At 40.1% G+C, this 20,773-nt stretch overlaps 2 protein-coding genes across 5 annotated transcripts in view; one reads left to right on the top strand and one right to left on the bottom strand.

The window, feature by feature from the left end:
* Positions 1-13,357, bottom strand: part of XYLB (xylulokinase) — a 95,216-nt gene extending 81,859 nt beyond the window's left edge. Inside the window, exons 1-3 of one of the 4 annotated variants that reach the window (XR_012834218.1) lie at positions 3,783-4,140; positions 1,730-1,812; positions 765-834 (exon numbers count right to left, since the gene is read on the bottom strand). Coding sequence is in view for 3 of the 4 variants with exons in the window: in XM_075746716.1 (XP_075602831.1) it covers positions 765-834; positions 1,730-1,812; positions 3,783-3,827 (198 nt within the window). In the remaining variant the exon portion in view is untranslated. Of the gene's footprint in view, positions 1-764; positions 835-1,729; positions 1,813-3,315; positions 3,630-3,782; positions 4,141-13,335 lie in introns of those variants that run through there. The other 3 variants (XM_075746717.1, XM_075746716.1, XM_075746719.1) reach the window with 3 other exon arrangements.
* Positions 13,358-13,573: 216 nt separating this feature from the next.
* On the top strand, positions 13,574-20,773 carry C2H9orf152 (chromosome 2 C9orf152 homolog). The gene is given in 3 exon segments (XM_010312521.2): positions 13,574-13,948; positions 18,612-19,120; positions 19,122-20,773. Coding segments are annotated over 3 exon segments (813 nt in total). The 5' UTR covers positions 13,574-13,719; the 3' UTR covers positions 19,197-20,773.

The raw sequence follows: 20,773 nt of genomic DNA, 5'->3' as shown, positions 1-20,773 counted from the left end.
ATATACCTATATCATTGCATTATTAATTTAATAATTACAACTGTTCCTGTTCATTATGGTTCAAAAGACCAACGGCAAGCAAATTTACCAAACCTTTGTCAACAACTGCAGATCACCAGCTGGGAGTTCTGTGACCTTTCAAATATCTTAATTATTCAAATCACACTAGTAAGACAAATTTAAATAGTACCATGTGAGAGCAAGTGTTGCAGAATCTGCACAGAAGCAAGGAAGGCCTTCTTTTAAAATAGAAAAGCATGCTGTATTTCAAAATAAAGACCAGTCAAAGTGACCAGGAATCACTGAATAAATTGCTCTTTAACCACTTACCAGTTGAGACATCAATCAGTTAGCAAAGCTTACTCTAAAAAATAGTGCAAGTAATCTGGATGCCACAAAAACATAGATTTAAACAAGGCAAAGTGACAGCTGCCCCTTTTGCGTATGAAACAAAAAGACGAGGGAAAAAATAATAATCTTTTTCAAATGAGGGAAAGTCAGGAAAGGATTTGTCACACATACAATGCTATAATAGTAAAGAGTGAAGAAACAAACAAAAAAACCCCTCAAAATGTTAGCAATTTCCACTCTGTTTGTTGATAACATTAATATTTGCATACCAAAGACACAGAATAACACTTAAAAGAAGCAGAATACAAGCAAAAGGACTACGTTGATTCGAATGATGAGTTTCATTATTGCTTGGAATACATTTCCATTTCAGTAACAGCAAGGAAGTAGAACTATATAAAGCTTGTTCATACCTTTACCCACATTAGCACAGGAGAAGTGACTGTCAGTCTGTCACTGTGAATATAGACTCCACCTTGAGTCCTACAGAAAAACAGTATTTCCTCTTGGTAAATTCAGCAATTTTTTCCCCGACAAGTAAAGTTCTTCAAGTTTATTAATAACCAAAGAGAGTTTGCAATGCTTTTATGTTAAAAGCGAGGATACGATCAGTGTTTGAAACCTGAAAAAGTAAAAGCCAGCTCCTAGGAGGTGACATAAGAGATGTTTGACCCAATTGCAAAGTAACTAAGTTGCGAGGAAAGGCTCTGATCCTGAAGTAGGATCTGTGACAGACTCTACTGCTGACACTGCTCATTGGCTCCATGCAATTCATAGTTATTTCTAAGTTTCCTAACTGTCACCATTAGTGGCTTGAACTTAGAAGATGAAATTCAATTTTTGCTGTTAAACCACCAAGTAAATAAATGTACTTCATTGAAACTTGTGAACACAGAGGGTGACATTTGTAAATTCTAGTCTATTAACTGAAGTAAACAAATACTGTCATCCTACAACTTATTGTGAGATTTGGATCACTGAATTTGTCTCCAAATGCCTTTTAGAAGTCCCCCTCCTGCAATTTACTTGCTGTTATCACAGCATTCCACCCTGACATAAAGGTGGTGCTTACTTCTGTGTCCCAAAAAGAAACAGGCATGTCCACAAGTCTGAAGTCCCAAAAGAAAAAAGTATTGGTTTATTTATACATAATACTTTGGTGTAGACTTTTAAAATTTATTTCCTGTTGGGTGTTCTTGCCATATTTACATACCAAGGAAGGCAAGAGCATATACTACCCTTGCCAAGTAAGAAACATGAACATGGCATGAATATTTTCCATGCCTCCACACATATCAGTGAGACCAAATAGGGCAACAGCCCCCCGATCTCCAAAGTTCTAAATTATATTATCCAAGTAAAATATGAAAAGCCTTACTTAAATTCTGGAAGGTCTTTATCAAAATGAACATTATCCTCATAAATGACTCTCAGCTGTTCATCAATAGCAATGACTTTCAGCTAGAAGATATAAAACAGGATGTTAACAAAAATTAACAGTAATTAAATAGCACTGATAACTCATTCATAATAATTCAACTCCCACAGAAAAAATGGGAAAGAAGATCACCCCAATCCATACAACTCGCTGAAAGTATAGGCACAATGTTACACTAAACAAGTTATTAGGTGAATTTCCAGCATGCCACCTATTCAGCAACATGTATACTTGTTTGCTTGCATTTCCCCCACCCTTTTTCTCTCTCCTTAACCACACAAGATCGAGACGCAGGCATATGCTAAAGAACAGCAAACAAATTACCAGGTTCATAGCTGGCATCATGGTAACCAATTTTTCCAATTTTTCCAAAGACTACAGTATCTTAGGTTAAAGATGCCATATTATTTTCTTGGGGTTTTTTTCCCCTCTGCTTTTTTTTTTTTTTTCCTCATCTTACCAGGGAACCTAACAACCCTTAGGATACCTTGAGGACCTTCCCTGCTCCCTAAATGGTGAGTAAATAAAACTACCACTCTGGCAAAGCTCACAGGACATTACACAAGTGTATTCTGAGCTTCTGCAACATTTGGAAAGCAACCTCCCAAACAGGTAACTCCATATAGCTGAGCTTTCCTGTAAGCACAAACTAGAAGAGTACCACAACTCTTCCTCCTCTCTCTTCACTCAAGTTCACCTAGTACAGAAGAAAAACACGAACAGCCTAGAAGTGAGAAGGTAGCTCACATTCTGCACGTTTCAACAAGGGAGGGAGTGCAAACTGTTGCTAAAGGAACAGAAAGAAAAACAAACAAACAAACAAAACAAAACCCTGCAAAGACTATCTCAAAGAGTTGTATTCAAATAACAAGGCCATCCCCATTTTTACCATACTAATGTAGGGCCATGATTTATGGACTGGCACAACTCATTACCAACCTGATACCCTGCGCTAGCTTAAAAATGGCTCTGACCCACTGCAGCTTAATTGGCTTTCTGCTTGCAGCATGCCCCCTTAAAAAACACTCCATCAACCTAACCTGGATGTGTCTTTTCAAGCTCCCAAACTTCAGCACAGGCGTAATGAAGTGATTTATGCTCATACGCCTATTTTATTCAGGCCCACGCACAACTTGGGCAGTTTCTATTCACAGCGCAGCAATACCCGATTGTGCCGACAAATCAAAATTTCAAGAAGCAACCTGAACATCCAGGTTCACAATCCTGCTAATCTGGATTCACACGAGGACAGCGGAAGGGCTGGATTCAGGTGCGAATCCCAGCTCCCAGCCTGCCTGATGCTGCAGGCAGAGGGGTCTCCATGCAGAGAAGGGCCAGAGCACTCCTTTCCAGGATTAAGCGCATCCCTAGCAGGATGGGGAAGCAGGACGTGTTAGGACATGCAGCTTCAAGCAAGAGATGGGACCAAGAGAAAGGGACAAAGGGGAAGGAGACGCGCACAGCTGGGCACATGCAATGCCTGCGGCCCACGGAAGCCTTAAACCACATGAGGCGGTGGGAAGTACTTTGCATCTGCTGTGGTGGGGAGCTGGCGTGGGTGAACCCTCGGCACCGAGCACAGCATCAGGCACGGCCCGGGCTGGCCCTGCTGTGATTGAGGAAACCTGGAAACCAAACCCGTCGCTGGGTGGAGGAAAAGAGGCGATGAAAGCCGCTGGAGAGGAGGAGGAGGAAGGCCTGATCGCCTTCCGCGCTGCGAGGCAGCACAGCGGCAGGTCAGCAGGCCGCGATGGCGGGCGGGCCAGCCCGGCCCTCGCCCCCTTGCAGCTCCCCGAGGCCCGGCTGGCTGCAGCCGCCCGCACCCCCCGCGCTTCAGACCCCCGGAGGCGGCTGCTTGCGGCGGCGCCGGACGAGCCAAGCGCCGCTCAGGCCCCAGGGCTGCCCCGCCGGGCCCGGGTCCCCCGCCCCGCTGTCCTGCGCCCTGCAGGCCGAGGGAGGGGAGAGGAGGAGCGGGGGGAGGCGGCCCCGGTACCTGCTGCGTGCTGAAATCCCAGCCCAGGTAGCAGGGAGCGGCCATGGCGCGGCGGCATCCGCCCGGCCCTCACCCTTGTCCCGCGGCCGGGGGTGGCTTTGCAGGCCCGGCCTCCCCGGTCAGGAGCCGCCAGGCCGGCCCTGCGGAGCGGGAGTACCGGGGTTAATGAGTGCTCAGCGCACACGGGGCCGGGCGAGCGGGACTAACCCCTCATCCCTCCCTCACACGGAGGGGTTCGGGCGAGAGCTGCGGAGCAGGGAGAGGCTCTGAGGGTGGCGCTTGCTCGCTGCCGGGACGGTAACTGCGGCTACTGCAGGGACCCCCGGCCCCCCGGTGCCCACGTCGGTGAGGAAGCACTAAAGCAGTTGTACAGTGACCGCCCGGCACACGGAAACTAAACAAAAAAACAAACAAAGTCAAATTCAACCCACAGGCCAAAGGAATTCACAAAATTTTAATATGCCATTAATATGTACCAGTCCTGCTGCAGTATCGCAGTCTGGTTTGCACAAACAGTATTCCATAAAAAAAAACCCAGAACTGTTACTTTGGCTGACGTTTTGTCTTCTGGTTCGCTTTTCAAGTTGGGAGGCTTTGGGGAGGTTTTAGGGTTTTGCATTACCTGCCATAGCACGTGACAAGCAAAGTGGAATTGCTTAATCAAAAGAAGGCTCATCTAAAATACACTTTCATTCTGCAATCAAGGCGATATCTCAGCAAAGCCTTAATGAAGTCAAATAGGTTTTGCATGCCCAGGATCTTAAACTGTTTTAACAGTACAAATACTTCATTTCAAATGCCCTTTAAATGATAAAATATGACTAAATTTTGTCATATGCTGAACATTTTAAATGTAGTTTAAATATTCCCAGTGATTTCCCAAAGCCCTAACTCCTGTAGGTTTATGCTTTTAAGATTTCTAGTTATTATTGCAAAGAACCTTTAAAAGATTCATCCTGAAGACTCCCAACCTACAATGCAAACAAACATTCTAATATACTGACTTTTAAACCAATCTGACTCTATCATATCACCTCTGAATATTCCATATTGAGAGTACCTTTATTAGAAATGTGATCACAAAATCTTTAAATGACAGAGTTTAAATTAAAGTTGTCTGAAAAATACTTAAGATGTGGGAATCCCTTCAAATGCATAGTGTTGTTGGCCTGCCTTTTAGTGTCTAATCCTGCAAATTTATCTGAATAGTTTGCAATCAGGAAACATCCCAGTGAAATAAGTGGAAGCACCAGTCCCTTTAAACATAAACGTACGTAGAATTGTCACCCAGTTTGTAGTTTCTTCTTTAAATCAGGTGGCCACCAGGTAGCAGAGCAATTTCCCTGCCCCTAAGGAGCTCGTGCTGGATGGACCTGTCCTGAGTAAAGGTCTCACTTAACCAAGAAAAAAGGAAATAAAGTTTTTTTAAATGTTACCAAGAACTGTTTCCTTAGAGGAAAAGTAGTCTCTACGTGTTATTTGATCCTCTGCTAAGAATCAATTATATTCTTCAGCAATCAGATTGCAAGAATAGTCCTGAATAGGAAGAAATACTTTGCTGTAAATAGCACAGAAAAATTGGGGCTGGAATAACCACCCTTCTGTTATCAGATCTCCTTAAATTAGGAACAAGGGTACAAGACAATGGGGTAGGAGCATCCACTCAAGGACAGAGCGGGAATGTTAATGTTGCCACTTTCGCTCTTCATGTTTTTCTAGAGAAAACCTAGTCACTCTCAATTTTCTAACCCAGTCACTCTGATGCCCATCCTTCCATCAAGGCAGCGTTCTCTCAAATGTAGCTGTTTGCGTAGGGAAAACGTGCGTTGCTGCTGTGCTTTCTGCATTAAAGTTTATGCTTGGCAGATACTACCGTAACCTCCAAAATTGTTTCTTGAAAGCAAACAAGGTTTAGCTGTGCAGTTATCAGGGAAGCTGCAGTCATGTACTAGTGATGCTTTAGCACTGACAAATCCAGAATTTCCAGAGGGGATGGACAAAATGCCGTTTATAATTGAAGTGTCACCACTGCAGATTAACAGCTTGAGGCAGAGCACGGATTAATCACTGAAGACACAGAGAGCAGGGTAAAGGGAAAAGCAAGTTTATTCCCCTTGTCCTATTAACTAGTTTCTGACCTGATGGAGAAGCAATACTTCCATGCTCTCCTAGGCCCTTGGCTGTTTTGATAAGTTATAACCAGTATGTCAATTAATGCTTTTTTTCTCTTCCCCCCACTGTCAAGTTAACTTCAACTGCACATTCATTTCAATTCATTGCAAAACAGAAATTAGTTTAACTGTGATCCATATTCCTACATACTGAGATTTTTCACTTTTTAGCCTCACTTTGAGTATCAAAATCTGCTTCTGACCTCAGCTACACCCTGACATAAAATCAGATTTAACTGCATTCTTCAGCTGTACACAGGTGAACTCCTTCGAAACCAGTGACAGCCTAACTACCATGCTTCATTATCATCGCATCATCTGAGACGTGCCATCGAGCTAGAGAACACATAGCCCAGACCTTTGATATAAATTAGGATTACTTTATTGACAGCAGTCCAGCTATCCTGTTTTATACTGGCTACATAATTTAAGGGGATGTGAAAATACTCACACCTTCACAGGAAGTAACAGAAGTCCATGGGCAACTACAAAGCTACCAATCCTTTTACTCCCAGCAGTAGATTTTGGGCATCTAACTACTTATTTTAAGTAGCAGGGCAGCCAAATATTTCTAAGCCCCAAACAGGTATTTCACATTGGTACATGAGCATAGGTTGGCATAGCAGAAACAACGGGACAGGTAAGAGTCACTGCACATACAGACATCAGTTATGCACATGCAGTCCAACTGCAGCAGCCCACGTTGGACCTAGCACTGTTAGAGCTGCTGGCACAATTATCCTTTTCCCAATAAGAAGTCTTTAATTAGCCTCAGAAATGTTAAAACATACTAAGCTGGGTCAGATAAATGCCAGCCTGTTTGCTGAGTAACCTGACAGTCACGTGCAATGCTGCTAATTAGGTGGGAGATGTTTACGACGTTAGGCGCCAAGTAACACAACAATAACACATTAACACATCACCTTAAAAAAAAAAAAATCTCAGCTTGAGCACTAGATCTGCCTACTGGAAAGATATCTGAACAATGGCAATGCTCTAAAGGTCGTTCCCTTTCTACTTAGCATTGCAGGTACTCTTATCACAAAATCTCCAGCAATGGTTAACCAAGTTAAACCAAGATAATATAAAATACCACAGTACCGTATATTAAAAGGTGATGTTGCTGTTCTTTTTATTGAGATGGCATTGTAACACCAAAAATGTTTTCCTCTCCCTAAATAACACGCTCACCTGTTGAAGTGACTTTTGCACGTGAAATTGCGGTAACCATTGTATTTGTTCATACCTCCAAATGCTGTGGAGAGTGTCGTTATTCACTCTGTAAGAAGTACTTGATGTTTAAAAGCAATGGACTGAGGTGGCTGTTACCCACTGTAATTTTACTGGCTGTACTGTGACCGGACAGTATGTATAAAGATCCAGCAAAAGCCCTATGCACGAGTTCCACAAGACAGTTGTTACATAGAAACTGAAGACATAGCTTATTTAGGTATAGTAATTATTCCACAAACCTATTGGTTGATTGTATTTTGACATGTGTGCATTCAGAATCCCAGGTGTGGTACTGCATTAACCAATGAAGGCCCTTTACAGAGACCTCATGAAGAATTGGCGCACGATTCCATACAAAAGCAAGTAAGTGCACATGAACAATGGGTACAAGAAAAGAATTTAAATGATGGCTCAACCACACAATCTCAATTATACTGTCAGTTTCATAGGCATTGGTCAATTTGCAGCTTTTATTTAATCATGTACATAAAATTCTCCAATTTCACGTCTATCGAATTCAACAGAACATGTGTTGACTTCAGTGGGTACTGAATCAGGCACTGTGGAATTGTATCTGGTTTTACATACTCTAGTTTTACAGATGTAATTTCACTGACTCAATTAGGCTACTAGTGATTATGAAGTGCAGTACAAATTCCTCATGAGATCTCTGCATGGAAGTGAAGGATGTTTCTGAATAGCAAATTATTTTTAGGATACTTTCCTCCCCTGCACTGATTTCAAGTCCGTATTCATTCTGACAATAGTAATAGTACTTAACCATCCTCTTTGGAGGACTATCTTAACTAGAGTCATTTGCAAGGCTTATTAAAGTTAACTTATACACCCAGCAGATTTCCTTGAAAATGAATACTGAAGTGGTTTGTTTCCTAATGCTCAAAAGCAAATATCTCAGAAGCAAGATGTTGTCATCCAGATAAAACTTTTCATTAACAACAGATTAACCAGTTCTTTCATGCTGTACTTGATTCTTATCAAACTCCGCTTACAGATAAGTACATTTTATTGATTAAAAACAATCAAAGATAAACTTGTTCCTACTCAAACAATGCCTGAAGTGGAAATTAGCAAGGGCCAAGCCTTGCACTTTTCAGCACCATCCTGCAAGGATCAAAAATCATTTCGCAATCAAGAATGAATCAAAATCATGTCATTTACAGGTAGAAAAAAAATCAAGGCAGAAAATTTATATAACTTATCCAATTTGGTTTAGACCCTGCTTGAAATTCTCCCAGAGTTCCTATACGCGTATTACGTCTTTTGGGAGAACGAATAAACACAGGCTGCTGCCACCTCCCAGAGCTGTAGCCATCTAACTTTTCAGGTAGGAAACAGTCGGAGAAGTAGCTGGTATAGAAAAGTGGTAGCAGTACCAGAAATGTGAACTCTGCTTATCAGTAACTGAAATTTAAGGCATCTGTAGGATCGAGGAAGCTTCAATGAATTTCCAGAATCCTCTGAAGAGGACTACTGAAGGCCATTCAGTTCCCTCTCACCCTGTTCTCATGGACAGTTTGATGAGGTCCAAATGGAGTAAACCTAACCATCTCGTTTGTCACACTGGTTTAAGAAACCCAAGAACTAAGAAGGAAGCCAGGGAAACTGTAAGGGAAGATGTCAGGGTTCATTTGTTTAAAATCTCTTACTGGTAAATACCTTTAGTTTCTTCTTAGACTCAACTCTGCACATTATCATTTCGAAAAGGGAATCTCAGGAGTTCCCAGGGGACAAGGACAGCAGAACTACAAAATTAACAACTCCTGACCCTAAATTTTGGATGCTGATTGTTTGCACAGGGGCAGAGATTCCAGTCCTAACACTGCAGACGACCAACAGTCAGCAGACCTCTAACAGAGCAAATTTCAGCATTTTAGTTTACTTTCCACAGCAAGCAACACTCCAAAGGAAAATTATTTAATCCTCAGCACCAACAGAGTCAGGACAGAAAAACAGAGGGGTTTAAATGCTGCTTATGCCAAGCACAAAAATCACACACAGAACATCTGCTGCATTCAACTCCTCACAACCAGCACAATTCAATTTGACCTAGATGAATCCAGTGACTTCAGCGTGACCACATTTACCATGCACAAAAAGAAAAAAAAAATGTGGTTCTGCAAAGGGAACTGGATGGCACCAAGTTCCCAACACATGCAAAGCCAGATAGGTGAGTATTAAAGGTAAAGCACAGGGCGAGTGGTATGAAATCCTCTGTGCTAACTTGTTGTGCTGGATTTAAGCCTTTACAGACACCCAGGCAGAGGGCAGGATCAGAGATGCTGGAGCTCACCACTGGACTTGGAGAAATCTGGAGGTTTCTACAGTTTCTACCTCAGTCTAGGGACACCAGTGATTTGCAAAACCCCTCCGGATCACTAGGGCTGGATCAGTGGTACAGGATTCAGTCACTTGGGAACCTTAGGGATCTAAGGAATAGAAATTTGGCAAGCCATTGCACAGCCTGTACTAACCAGGCAACCTTCTCAAACCAGGTAACAAAGTAACATTCCTGATTTATTTTTGATATATAGATATATTGATATATACCTACGTAGACACACACTACCTACTTATATTTATATAAAGACCTCAAGGGATAAAAGGGGAAAACAGAATCCTGTCAAGGAAATGCAAAGGTGGACTTCACCAACCCTTCAGAGGGCCTTGAAGGACAGCTGGGCCACCCTCTCTTTCACAGACCTGAACCCTTTCACGTCTGAAAGCACGTGAAAGGTCAGATCAGAAGAAACATCTTGAGATCGTACTGAAAAATTGCATCGTAGGCTCCTTTGTCCCATTAGCATGGACATGCAGAGCACCAAAAAAAATATCTTGCATTATCAGAAAGTCCTGTGCTCTAACTATGTAACCAATCCCCAACTGTGGCATGCTTTAAGGTTGTGCTTTCAAACAACAGAAATATATGTGCTCTTATCAAAAATCTCATTAAAAAGTAAACAATTACTATTGATTCTACTAATATTGTCTGGAACCCAAATAATAGCAGCCATCCTGTTTCTACTTTTTTTTTTTTTTTAAATTACCTTTTCTAACAATAAAATAGTCACTTTCCAGCACTTCAAGACTGCATTTAAATAAATAAATAAACGCCACACACACTACAGAAAGCTAGGGAAAGGGGATTATCACAGTAACTTTGGGTTTTCTTCTCAGTGCCAGTTAAAATCTACAGATATTTGTATTCTACCTTTGTAACCTGCATGAACAGGTCTATAATTCCGCGCATGAACAACTTGAATAATCATATATACCTCTGGTCTCAGGTGTGCAGTAAAATCCAGTGCTGCAGGAAGTGCATTCAGTCAGTTAACAATTATGAGCATTTTAAATTATCTTTAAATTAACAATTATTCCTATAAGGTCCTCCAAACAATTTCTTAATAAAAAACTAATTTACTACTCACAAATTAATTAGTATGAGATAAAATTAGTTGCATCTTTTTAAATGAGATTTTGCAACCAAGGTCAAGGGCAGTAAACATCTACTTCAAGTTCTAAAAGCCATTGCTTTTGGTTTATGAAGTTGTTTTTTTTTTTTTTTTCCTAAAGGAAATGAAGAATTGCTTCCATTGTGTGATGAAAGAACAGTGTTAAGGGAAATATGGCACTTCAGACTTCAGTGGCTAATCAAACGGAAATCATTCACAGACGACGTTTTTGACAGGAGTTTGTTCAATTAAAGAAAGACTGGTCTTTACGCAAACCTACTCATAACAATAAATTTTCAGAACTTATAGTACCGTTAGGAAATACATGTGCCAGTGTTAGGAAATTACTTGACTGTTTATATTCCTCGGCAACCTACAAGCCAAATGAGGGCCTCTAACGTTTTAGGACTAAGGCAAAGATAGCCATACCACTCCAACAGTGCCACCTGCTGCGTATTTTAAAAAGTATACAGTGATCTGCAGATCCAGGTAACTCAATTTAAAGGAGACCAAACGATTGAATGACTTAAACACAAGTCATATTTTTTGTATGTATGCCAATACGAAAATTTAATATTTATTTGTAATTAGTAATTCCTAAACCAGCTAGGGGTACAAAGGAAGTTGTTCCACTATGGTATAAGAACAGAACCCAAAGGTAATCCATTCCCAGCTTTATGTCAGTGGCATAACAGGGATTAGTTACATCAGCTCGCTATACAGCAAATGCACAATTAACCCTATGTACTTTGTGATAGATCTGGAACTCATTTTATGAATCATATCCTGGTTGCAAATTATTCACAAAACACACGCAGACGTGTGCATTACACACGCACATGCACACTTTGACAGCAGAGAATACACACACAAACACATATATATATACATCTCGAGACTGAATCGAGATGCCCTGTTCACAAGCTTTCCCTGTAAAGGAAGCAAACTGCAACATACGTGGGATTGGCTCAGCAAAACAAAAGCTAACCCTGTTCCTGATTCCAGCGATCGGCTGTCCCACCTGAACTCATTCACTTCATTTCATTGGGCATCTGGTTTCTATTCCCGGTTTCTAGTTTTGCTGCTTATCTGTGCAACTGTTTGGGAAGAGACTGTCTTGGATAATCCATTTGCGTAACTGTGATGGCTCTTCCATGATCCTGAGGGAATGGTACAGTATAAATAATTAATAATAATAAATTCTGATCAGATACAAACTCATTATACTTTAAATGCCATTCTAATGAGAAGTTAAGTGTACATCTTTTTGAGACAGAGCCTACATTTTATTTTCAAGGATGCTATCCTGGTAATTCTTTCTGCAGCACATACTCAGGATGCAGAAGTCACTTTCACAGGAGGTCAATGAGTCAAATAGTGTGACTGGAATTTTAAAAAGCTTGGGTAACTTTTATGACCATTAATAATGTTTGTATTGAATGCCAGCTCAAACTGTAATGAGGTTAATTAAATCTCCTGCCCCAATGTATAAACCGACTGCCTGAAGGTCCAAAGGAGGACTCCGTGTGCCAACAGCTCAGAACACCGAGCAAACAAGGCAACTGAGGTACTCCTTTCTACAGAGCACCAGGTGTTTGTCACTACTGAAGGCTGAATATCAAAATAGATCTACCAAAGCATCAGATCAACTCTAACATGATACGTGCTGTTTCCAGGGTCAAGAGAGAAGCTAACTTGCAGACTACAGTGTCTGACAAAGTATTGTGTTTACTGTTCTTTCTCTGGCTAAGACAGGCAAAGACTGCAGTTGAAGTAGGCAACATGATTTGCAAGACACGGGCATATTGGGAAGGCAAAAACTATTATTAAGTGAATTACAGCAGACTTACACATGTGAGCCTGCTGACCCTTGCCAGAACTCTATGCACTGCATAACTAGAGTCTTGTCACCTGTGTACACACAGCTTCCAAAGGGATTCCCAAGATCTGCAGGATTTGAGCCTGATTCAGTATATCATTTATGATGCAAATCATCACATAATTTCTGCCAGTAACTGGAAAAATACAGCATACTGGCATTCTTTCCACACACTGCCCTTTCACAATGTTTTTTATGCAACATTTTTCACTGCAAGGAACCTAGCAGATGCACAATTCTATTAAAACTGTTTAACCGCATTATTTTTTTCATATACTACTCTCTTGGGCCCTTGCAAAAGTATCAGACGGACCTATTTCAGGGGGAGTTGCAGTTCATAGTCTGGGCATAGTCTTGTACTTTATTTGACATGCTCAAAAGCCATGTATTTTTAAAATTTTTCCCTCATTATTAGATAATACTGTAACACGTAAGTTAAGTTTTAAACCGTGGCATACCATGCATTTTAAGAGTTTGTTCAATTCTTAGTAAGGAAATGATTATTTCTATAGTTTCTTTCATTTTACAGGAAGGCAGAAAAACTGAATGAGTCAGATTAAGGCATTCCTATCCTCAGCCTCCCAATTCCAAGTGCCATTGGCACATACTGTTTTGACTCTGCACCCAGGCCTGAATACTTTTAACACATTCTTAAAGGGAAGCAGTAAGCACAAAATTATTCGGGTGTAACATATCCTACCCTCCCATCCCACTGCCCCAAGAAGCGGCAGAAAGAATGAAACTGGATGAAAGTTAAGGGAGAGTAGAGGGGGAAAGACACAAAATAAATGGAAAGAAACCTGAAGAAAGATTTCCATGGTGGAACTACTGTCTTGGGGAAGTCACCATGACAGCATCTCTTTAAGAACTAACATTGCTACATGAACCAGCATTACCTTTGTGCACCTGACTGTGTTCAATGAGGTTTTGTATTTCATTGTGTTTTTTGGCAAAGCTTCCTATGCTCACAACCTTAAGTCAACATTAAATCCAACTATCCAGTTACAATCATGAACTCTGTATGCAGTAGCTCCAGATGCACCGCATGAAAACAAGCTGACTGAAATCCACAACTTCACAGTAGACTACAAAACTTCTGAAATCACCATACTTAGAAGAAAGTTACTCCTTCATTTAGGAAGATTTCAGATGCTTCGTACTTGATTTGTTTTTTTGCCAACACAATGAAGGAAATGTCCTGCTTCTGCACGACTTTTTCTTCCTTGTTGGAACAGATGGTGAAGGCTTACAAATACATGACTGGTATTTTTTCAGTGACTCATACCTCAGAGCAACAGGCTTCAGATCATGATAAGCAGCCAACCGAGATGGATGTAAGCTTACTCGAGGAGCAGTATGACCATATAAAACAGAAGCAAAAACTGCAGTCACATATTATTGTATTTAAAACAGGTACGCTTAAATTTATAGGAAACAATGCAAATGTAGATGTAAAGACTATTGCTTTCAATCTTGAATAACTGCTAGTTTGGGGGTTTTTTATGCTCAGCTTTTGTTTCACTGAAAGGTGGTCTGATGTTTATTTCAATTAGCTTCACGGCAGTGAAACACTAACGTGAATTTGAAACAGATGAATGTATTTGAGATAAAGTTTTACAGGTTTTATGTCAGTAAAGTAAAATTCTAAACATGAATGGTAACTCTTACAGGAACCAGGTATTTCATGGCTATCATCAGTGTATTTGTGCAACATTTTGTAACATTTGTAACATTTCTGTTCTCTTGAATGCTTCCAGAATAAGCAATTCTGGGTCTTTTGTCTCTTTTTCCCTTCTTTATCTGTGTAAATAAGTGTGTCCTACAAGACTTAGGAAGCAATAGCAAATATCAAGTGACTAGCACAAGTTGGGTTTTTGTTAAAAAATAACATACTAACAGTCATAGTGGGTAACTAACATACAAGCTTTGAACGAGAGATCCCATTTTGAAAGTGTTTTCACTGCATATTGCTTGGAAAGTAGCTAAATAGAAAAATATCAATAGGTATCATTCACCTACCTGCTACATCAGATTTTACATGTCAAACTTCCAAAGATTTTAAAGTTTTTAGTTAGACTACTGCTTACAATATTACACTGATACATTTTCATTTACTTTCCAAGTTAAAGTGATACTGAGAATACTAAGTCAATTAACGAAGTTGTCTTCTGAATTTAATTGCAATATGAAAGCATGCTTCATTCATTTCTCCTATCAGTATTTAGCTCTACAAATGCAGAACTTGGGTTATTTCATTCTTCACGTTTTCCTCTACATTTTTCAGCAGTTCTAGGTTTTGGCTGTGTCAGACTATATCATCAAAACAATTGAAAAACCCACATAATTATGAACTATACAACAGATTCACTTCTTCAATATTCTTTCATCCAAATGTCTAGAAAGTCTTATGTTGAAAGAATTTAAATCTCTGTGAGGAAGACAGATAGATATACATACACACACACAAGCTTATTTTATCAGGTATGAAAAGGCAACTAACTCAAACACAAAACAGCCCATCTAATCAGCTATAGTGAAAATGTAAGTTAGTTAAAGAAAGGAAGCAGAAGCCTGTATTCAGATTAAATTCAAATGAAGCTTCAGATATAATGACTGTAATCAGAGTAGATTTTTTGAAAGGACATCATTTGAAGATTAAAGACATAAGAGAGTAGGACTGCACAGTTTCTGGGAAGTTTAAAATTTAGTAGGACTGGAAGTTCACATACAAATATTTTCATATACATACACATAACCCAAAACATTCACAAAACCACATAACCTACTGCACTGAACTTTTCTCTTTAAACAATCTGTGTGGAAAGGATTAATGTTACTGTTATAAGCAGTTGAAGTTGGGGGGGGGGGGGGGGGGGGGAGGGTTTATTATGCTGAGCTCTCAATGTCCTGAAAGTTGATCTTATACATTCCTATGGTTTGGAAGCTGGGAAAACCTATTACATAGCTCAGCACTTTGAACCTGTTATATGCATCAGTTTCCAAGAGCATGTCATGCAGAAATGAACACTGCCGTATCCAGATAGCCTACTGCCCTACACTCCTTGAGTTACAAGCTTAAACTACCCAGGAATTCCAGCTAGTACCAAAAGACAGTCCATGTATGTATCTGTATTTTGTCCTGGCAGCAAATTGTTTCCCTACCTAGAGGGTGAGATTATGGCTGGGCTGGGAAGGGGATGATGACAGCACCACCACAACCCCACACATACACACAAACTTCAGAGGCCAGACACAAAAACCTCATGAGATTCAAACATCATGGAAGGATAGCACCATCAGTCCCTCACGGTCTTAAAATTCCCTGCCAAAGGTCTTTATTCTAACTAGTAAAACCCTAAATTGTTTCTGCCAGACAGACCAGCTGTCCTTCCATGATACCACAGGGATTTTGAGCATTTCAGCTTTATTGCACCACAGCTGGAACAACAATTCCAAGTTTCCTTGAGGACTTTTAGCTTTGTATGTCACTACCTGTTTGCCAGTCATGACATTGTGGACCTTCAAACAGAACTTAAGATTCTCTAGCTCCTCTAGGTTTTTGACTGGTGGGTTAGTAACTGAGAAGTCACCTGGAAACAACTTTCTTCTGTTCCTTCCCCAATACACACAGCCACATTCGTGCTTCTGCCTGTTCCTGATTATTTGAGAACAAAGAGCATGACAAGATTTGAAAGTCACCAGCTAGGGGATAATACGGTAGTGTATTCATTATTTATTGGCTAAGAAGCTGAAAACCAGTATTTGCTTTAGGAATTAAATGGGAGCATTCAGCACACACAGTCACAACAGAATAAACACTAGGGCAGAAATCTCTTCCAAGAATTTCCCAAGCTAACTTGAAAGAAGATTAACTTCTGTCACTCCAGAACTTTAAAAGTGTCTACCCATGATGACAGCATATGAAAAAGGCCAAATGGTAGACAACCCTGCAACAAGGCTATTATGCACAATTTAAAAGAAAAACAAAACAAACCAGACCAAAGATCTGCCTAATTAAAGCTTTGTTTAGAAGTGCAGAGTGCTGAATGTGTGTTAATTCAACACACAGTGGTTCAGGACTCTCACATTTCTATCAGAGGTCATTGGTCAATTTTGTGTGCCACACCTGTAGCCAAGGAATCAAATCAAACCTGAACTCTCAAAACCAGTCCAGACTATTAAAATTGGACTTGATGCATTACTTTGAACTCTCTGATCAACTGAAGCCAGATCGTAATTCTTCTGATGACCAGTTCATAAGGTTCAAGATAAAACCTGATGTTGCCTATCAGCGCATCTTCAGCCAAGAGTGCAATTACATCCATAAGAACATGCAAAGCTGCATCACCTCAGAGTTGCTCAGTTCGTTCTCTCTTGCTTTTTCTCTCACATGCAGAACAAGCCCTAATTTTTGTACCTTGGTGCAATACTGTGCAGAGGGATCTATTTTACAAGTGGGCTTTCTGCAGCCACCCAAGCTCAGCTTTATTTCCTGGATAAAGTCCAGTCTTAACTTTGATTCTCACTGTTCCATGGCAGAGAACTCTGTGTTCTTATCTCTATGAATGGCTTCATCTTAGGAAATTCTGTTAGCATACTTCACTGTACAGACATATGCATAAACACACTTGTATCTCTAAGGTCCGCCTGTGTTTTAGGCTCCTTTCTCCTGGTAACACTGCAGAAGAGTGGAAGATGTGAGCTGACACGTTTCTCACTCCCAGAGCCATGCAGCAAAGCAGCTCTTATCAGATCAACCCTACACGGCCAACCCAGGGAGCAGAAAAAAACATCTCGGTGTAGGTGGGGTTTCTTCAGCCGTAGGAGCCAGACAGTAGTGAAAGTCCCTCCTTAGCCGAAGCTGTGTTGTACGGGTTTATTTACCGCCAGGAAATCAGCTGGGTCTGACATCTTCAAATATTTCCTTGTAAAGATATATGAAAGACACCTTTGTTTAAAGGCAGCATCCTGGTCGAACTAGCTTCATTTCAAATTCAGGGTTACAATTCTTTTAAAATGGCTAATCAGATACTCTGTTTCAGAATATAATCAGCACTGTTCCACGTCTACTTTTTTCACTTTAATATGGTTCATAACTCACACTGCAACAGACACAGTTCCTGTAACTCAACCCTGTAAATAAGGTCAGCATTCTGCACAACTCCAACTTTAAACTATTATTTATACTAACTGACATATATTTCAGTAGTACTTGCAATGTCAACAGCACTGTGTATCTTTAGTGTAGTGGTTCGGTTTCTATTCATTTTCAAGGCACAGAAAGCCAGTCATGTTCAGTAATCTGATGGCTGCTACGTGTAATTAAAGTAGCATTAACATTTCTATCCCTAATATCTTATATATTTCTAACAGTAACTTTCATACTGATCAGATTCTCTCCCACTGTTACAGCTACTCTATACCATTCATGGAGCAAGCAGATTTGTCCTCTAAGCAATCATTCAGGCAACACTAGCATGATAAGCTCTTTACACCATTTGTACTGACAACAATAGGAAAATTACAGTAAAATATTAAAATACAAGCCTATATGTTAATGATCCCTAATTAAGAAAGAGAAGAAAGAAATTCATAACTTGTTTCATCTAGAAGCGGCCACAGCATTTTTAGGTTGTGAATACAAACTTCAAACAGTATCAAACAGAACATTTTTGTTTTTCAAATCACAGCACCTGTGATTTTCAAAACACAGAGCAAGTCCCTGTTCACCTTAAGAATTTTTGCTTACAAGCAAATAATTACTGAAAGTCAATTCTCAATCTGTGTTGTTAATGAGTCTTAGAGTACCAGTTAGATCAATATTGACTTGATAAATCTCCATTTTCATTTGACTAACCCTAGGGTACCATTTGTGTCCTCAGAACTGCAGAGCCGAGCATGAAATATTTCTACTCCATAACCTGGTATCAAAAGAACTTGCACTACTCCCAGCCACAGACGGAAAGAGTACAGATAAACTCATCTGTTAAAGCTCTTCAGTTGAGTTCATGCCACAGAAACTATACTCTTATTTTTTGCCATCATAGTAATGTGCATATGTGCATTTCTCTTGTAGGTGAACATGAATCGGTTCTCCCAGAATCAATGGTCAATGCTGTTTTAATTAATAAAAAAGTTAGAAGATCAAAGTCATTTACAGAACGTGTTCCTGTCAGAAAGGTCAGACTGGAGATGACCAGCAGTGGCAACGTACAAGACAACTCACCATGGCATACCCACCTGGGAATTCACCGCCTGGTGCAAACCCCTTGTCAAGGAGTTACCTGGGATCTTTCCCACCGCAAGAACGGACCATGCAGTTTTGATAATCAGAGACTGATTTCAAAGGAAAATGGCACACTGCAAACCAAGGAATTAGAAGGAGCAAGTGAACTATCCACACTCAGTCAACCGGGAAGCTCAAGCATGTTGAACAGTTTCACTAAAGAGAATGGCAGCAACATTTCAAGCACCTGCCAAAAGCCGTCTCCGATATCAGCCACTTCAGCAGTTTGGACACATCAACATATTTCTTCTACAAAACGCATGCCAGCCTGCAATAAACTGAACTTTTACCCTTTCCCTAATAAAAAAGGGCCCAGAATTTCTGAAGCAGCAAGGAGGCTTGGATTATATGTCTCACAATGAAGACATTCGGTAATAGATAAAACTTAGTCAAAAACTTGACTAAAACTTAAAATAGCAAAATAGCCTTCCTGCTTACACTGATCGACCTGCTGAGCGTCTACTCTTTTTATTAGCCAAGGAAGATCTTTACTATATAATCTGTTGTTTTACAGTAGTGTAAAATGAGATGTTCTCATGAAGATGCTGGGCTGCAATGACAGATGCTCACTTCTGTTATTTGAGATATAACATATAATTGAGAACAATTTTTTTTTTCTTCCATATTTTCACATTACTGATTTTAGAAACTAAGATTTTGTCACAGCAATATTTGAAATCTCTGAAAGAGCTATAGCAAAGACTGGTAGAACTACTGATGGAGCAACTAGGCTAAATTTCGGTATGCTACTATTTAATTAGACAATAAACGAGCAACAAATGAAATGGTATTGAAGGTGATTGGTACACTTAACATATGATGTCATCATTCACTTTTCTTGAAAAAAGATTCAAGATACTTTCTGATGTATGTATTTTTAAAATCAATTAATAAAACCTCTGCTCATTTCTATTGCTGTTTTAATGGGACTTAGGAAATGTCACCTTTTTCTAATATATAAATTCTGTAACAACATATTGTTGGTTCCCATCTATCCCCAGTATTTAATTAGAAAACAAAAGTCTGAAATAATTCCTTAGCTCCTCGATACTATATATCAACATACCTTCCTTACCAGAAGAAGTATAATGAATCTTTCTGCTGTTACAACTGCAGGCACACAAAGGGGATACATCCACTTCACCTACACAAATACAACTGTAATAGTACAATTGGTTTTTATATGGAAGGGTGTAACATTTTCTCTTGTGGCACAACTGCACCACAAACCTGTGCAAGTTTCAAAAAGTGAGTAGTTACTGCTGGTCTCCCCTCCTGCAAGATCTTTAGAGGAAGAAGACACTCTTTTGTGGGTGCTTTTCAATGACAAAAATATGAGGTACATCTCACCCACTTCTGGCTGCAAGTATTCAGACAGTTCTCTTTCTCAAATGCAGATGACAGAAAAATTGAAGACTTGATGACATCAATTTCGAGCTATACACCTGGCAGCCACTGGCTCTTCTGAACCATTCCATATCTACCCGAGCTCTGAAAGGACAGCACAATGAGGATCAGGTGCCTACACAGCTCCTCATGATCCCTGAAAACGCTCTGCAAGCACACATCCCCAGTTACCACCGCTGTCTCAAAATCACACCATCTACACACACAACAAAAAGTGAGAAAAAAACACCAAAGATGCTCAGCTGTGGTTTACATCCTTCTAGACACAAACTCTTCTCAGCAAGAAAGATAAATCATCCCCTCATAAGATAACTTGAAAACAGAGTTAATACCAACATGCAAATAAAATCCTATTGTCAAAGAGATAGCAGTGTTATCCATTTCTAAGAGAAACTACCATTTTCTTTGCATCCAACACAATTTCAAACCAATAATCCTTCATACAATTCCACTGACTTTTGTTGTGCTTGATGGAGGATATTACATCTGGAGATGTTTGCACAGATCTGTCAGAGTCTACTCTTCTGTTGCGGGAGATTCACAGC

This window comes from Balearica regulorum, chromosome 2 (assembly GCF_011004875.1).
Source record: "Balearica regulorum gibbericeps isolate bBalReg1 chromosome 2, bBalReg1.pri, whole genome shotgun sequence".
Classification (NCBI taxonomy): Eukaryota; Metazoa; Chordata; class Aves; order Gruiformes; family Gruidae; genus Balearica; species Balearica regulorum.
Note: the sequence above shows the minus strand (reverse complement) of the source record. Positions and strands in the feature narration are given on the sequence as shown.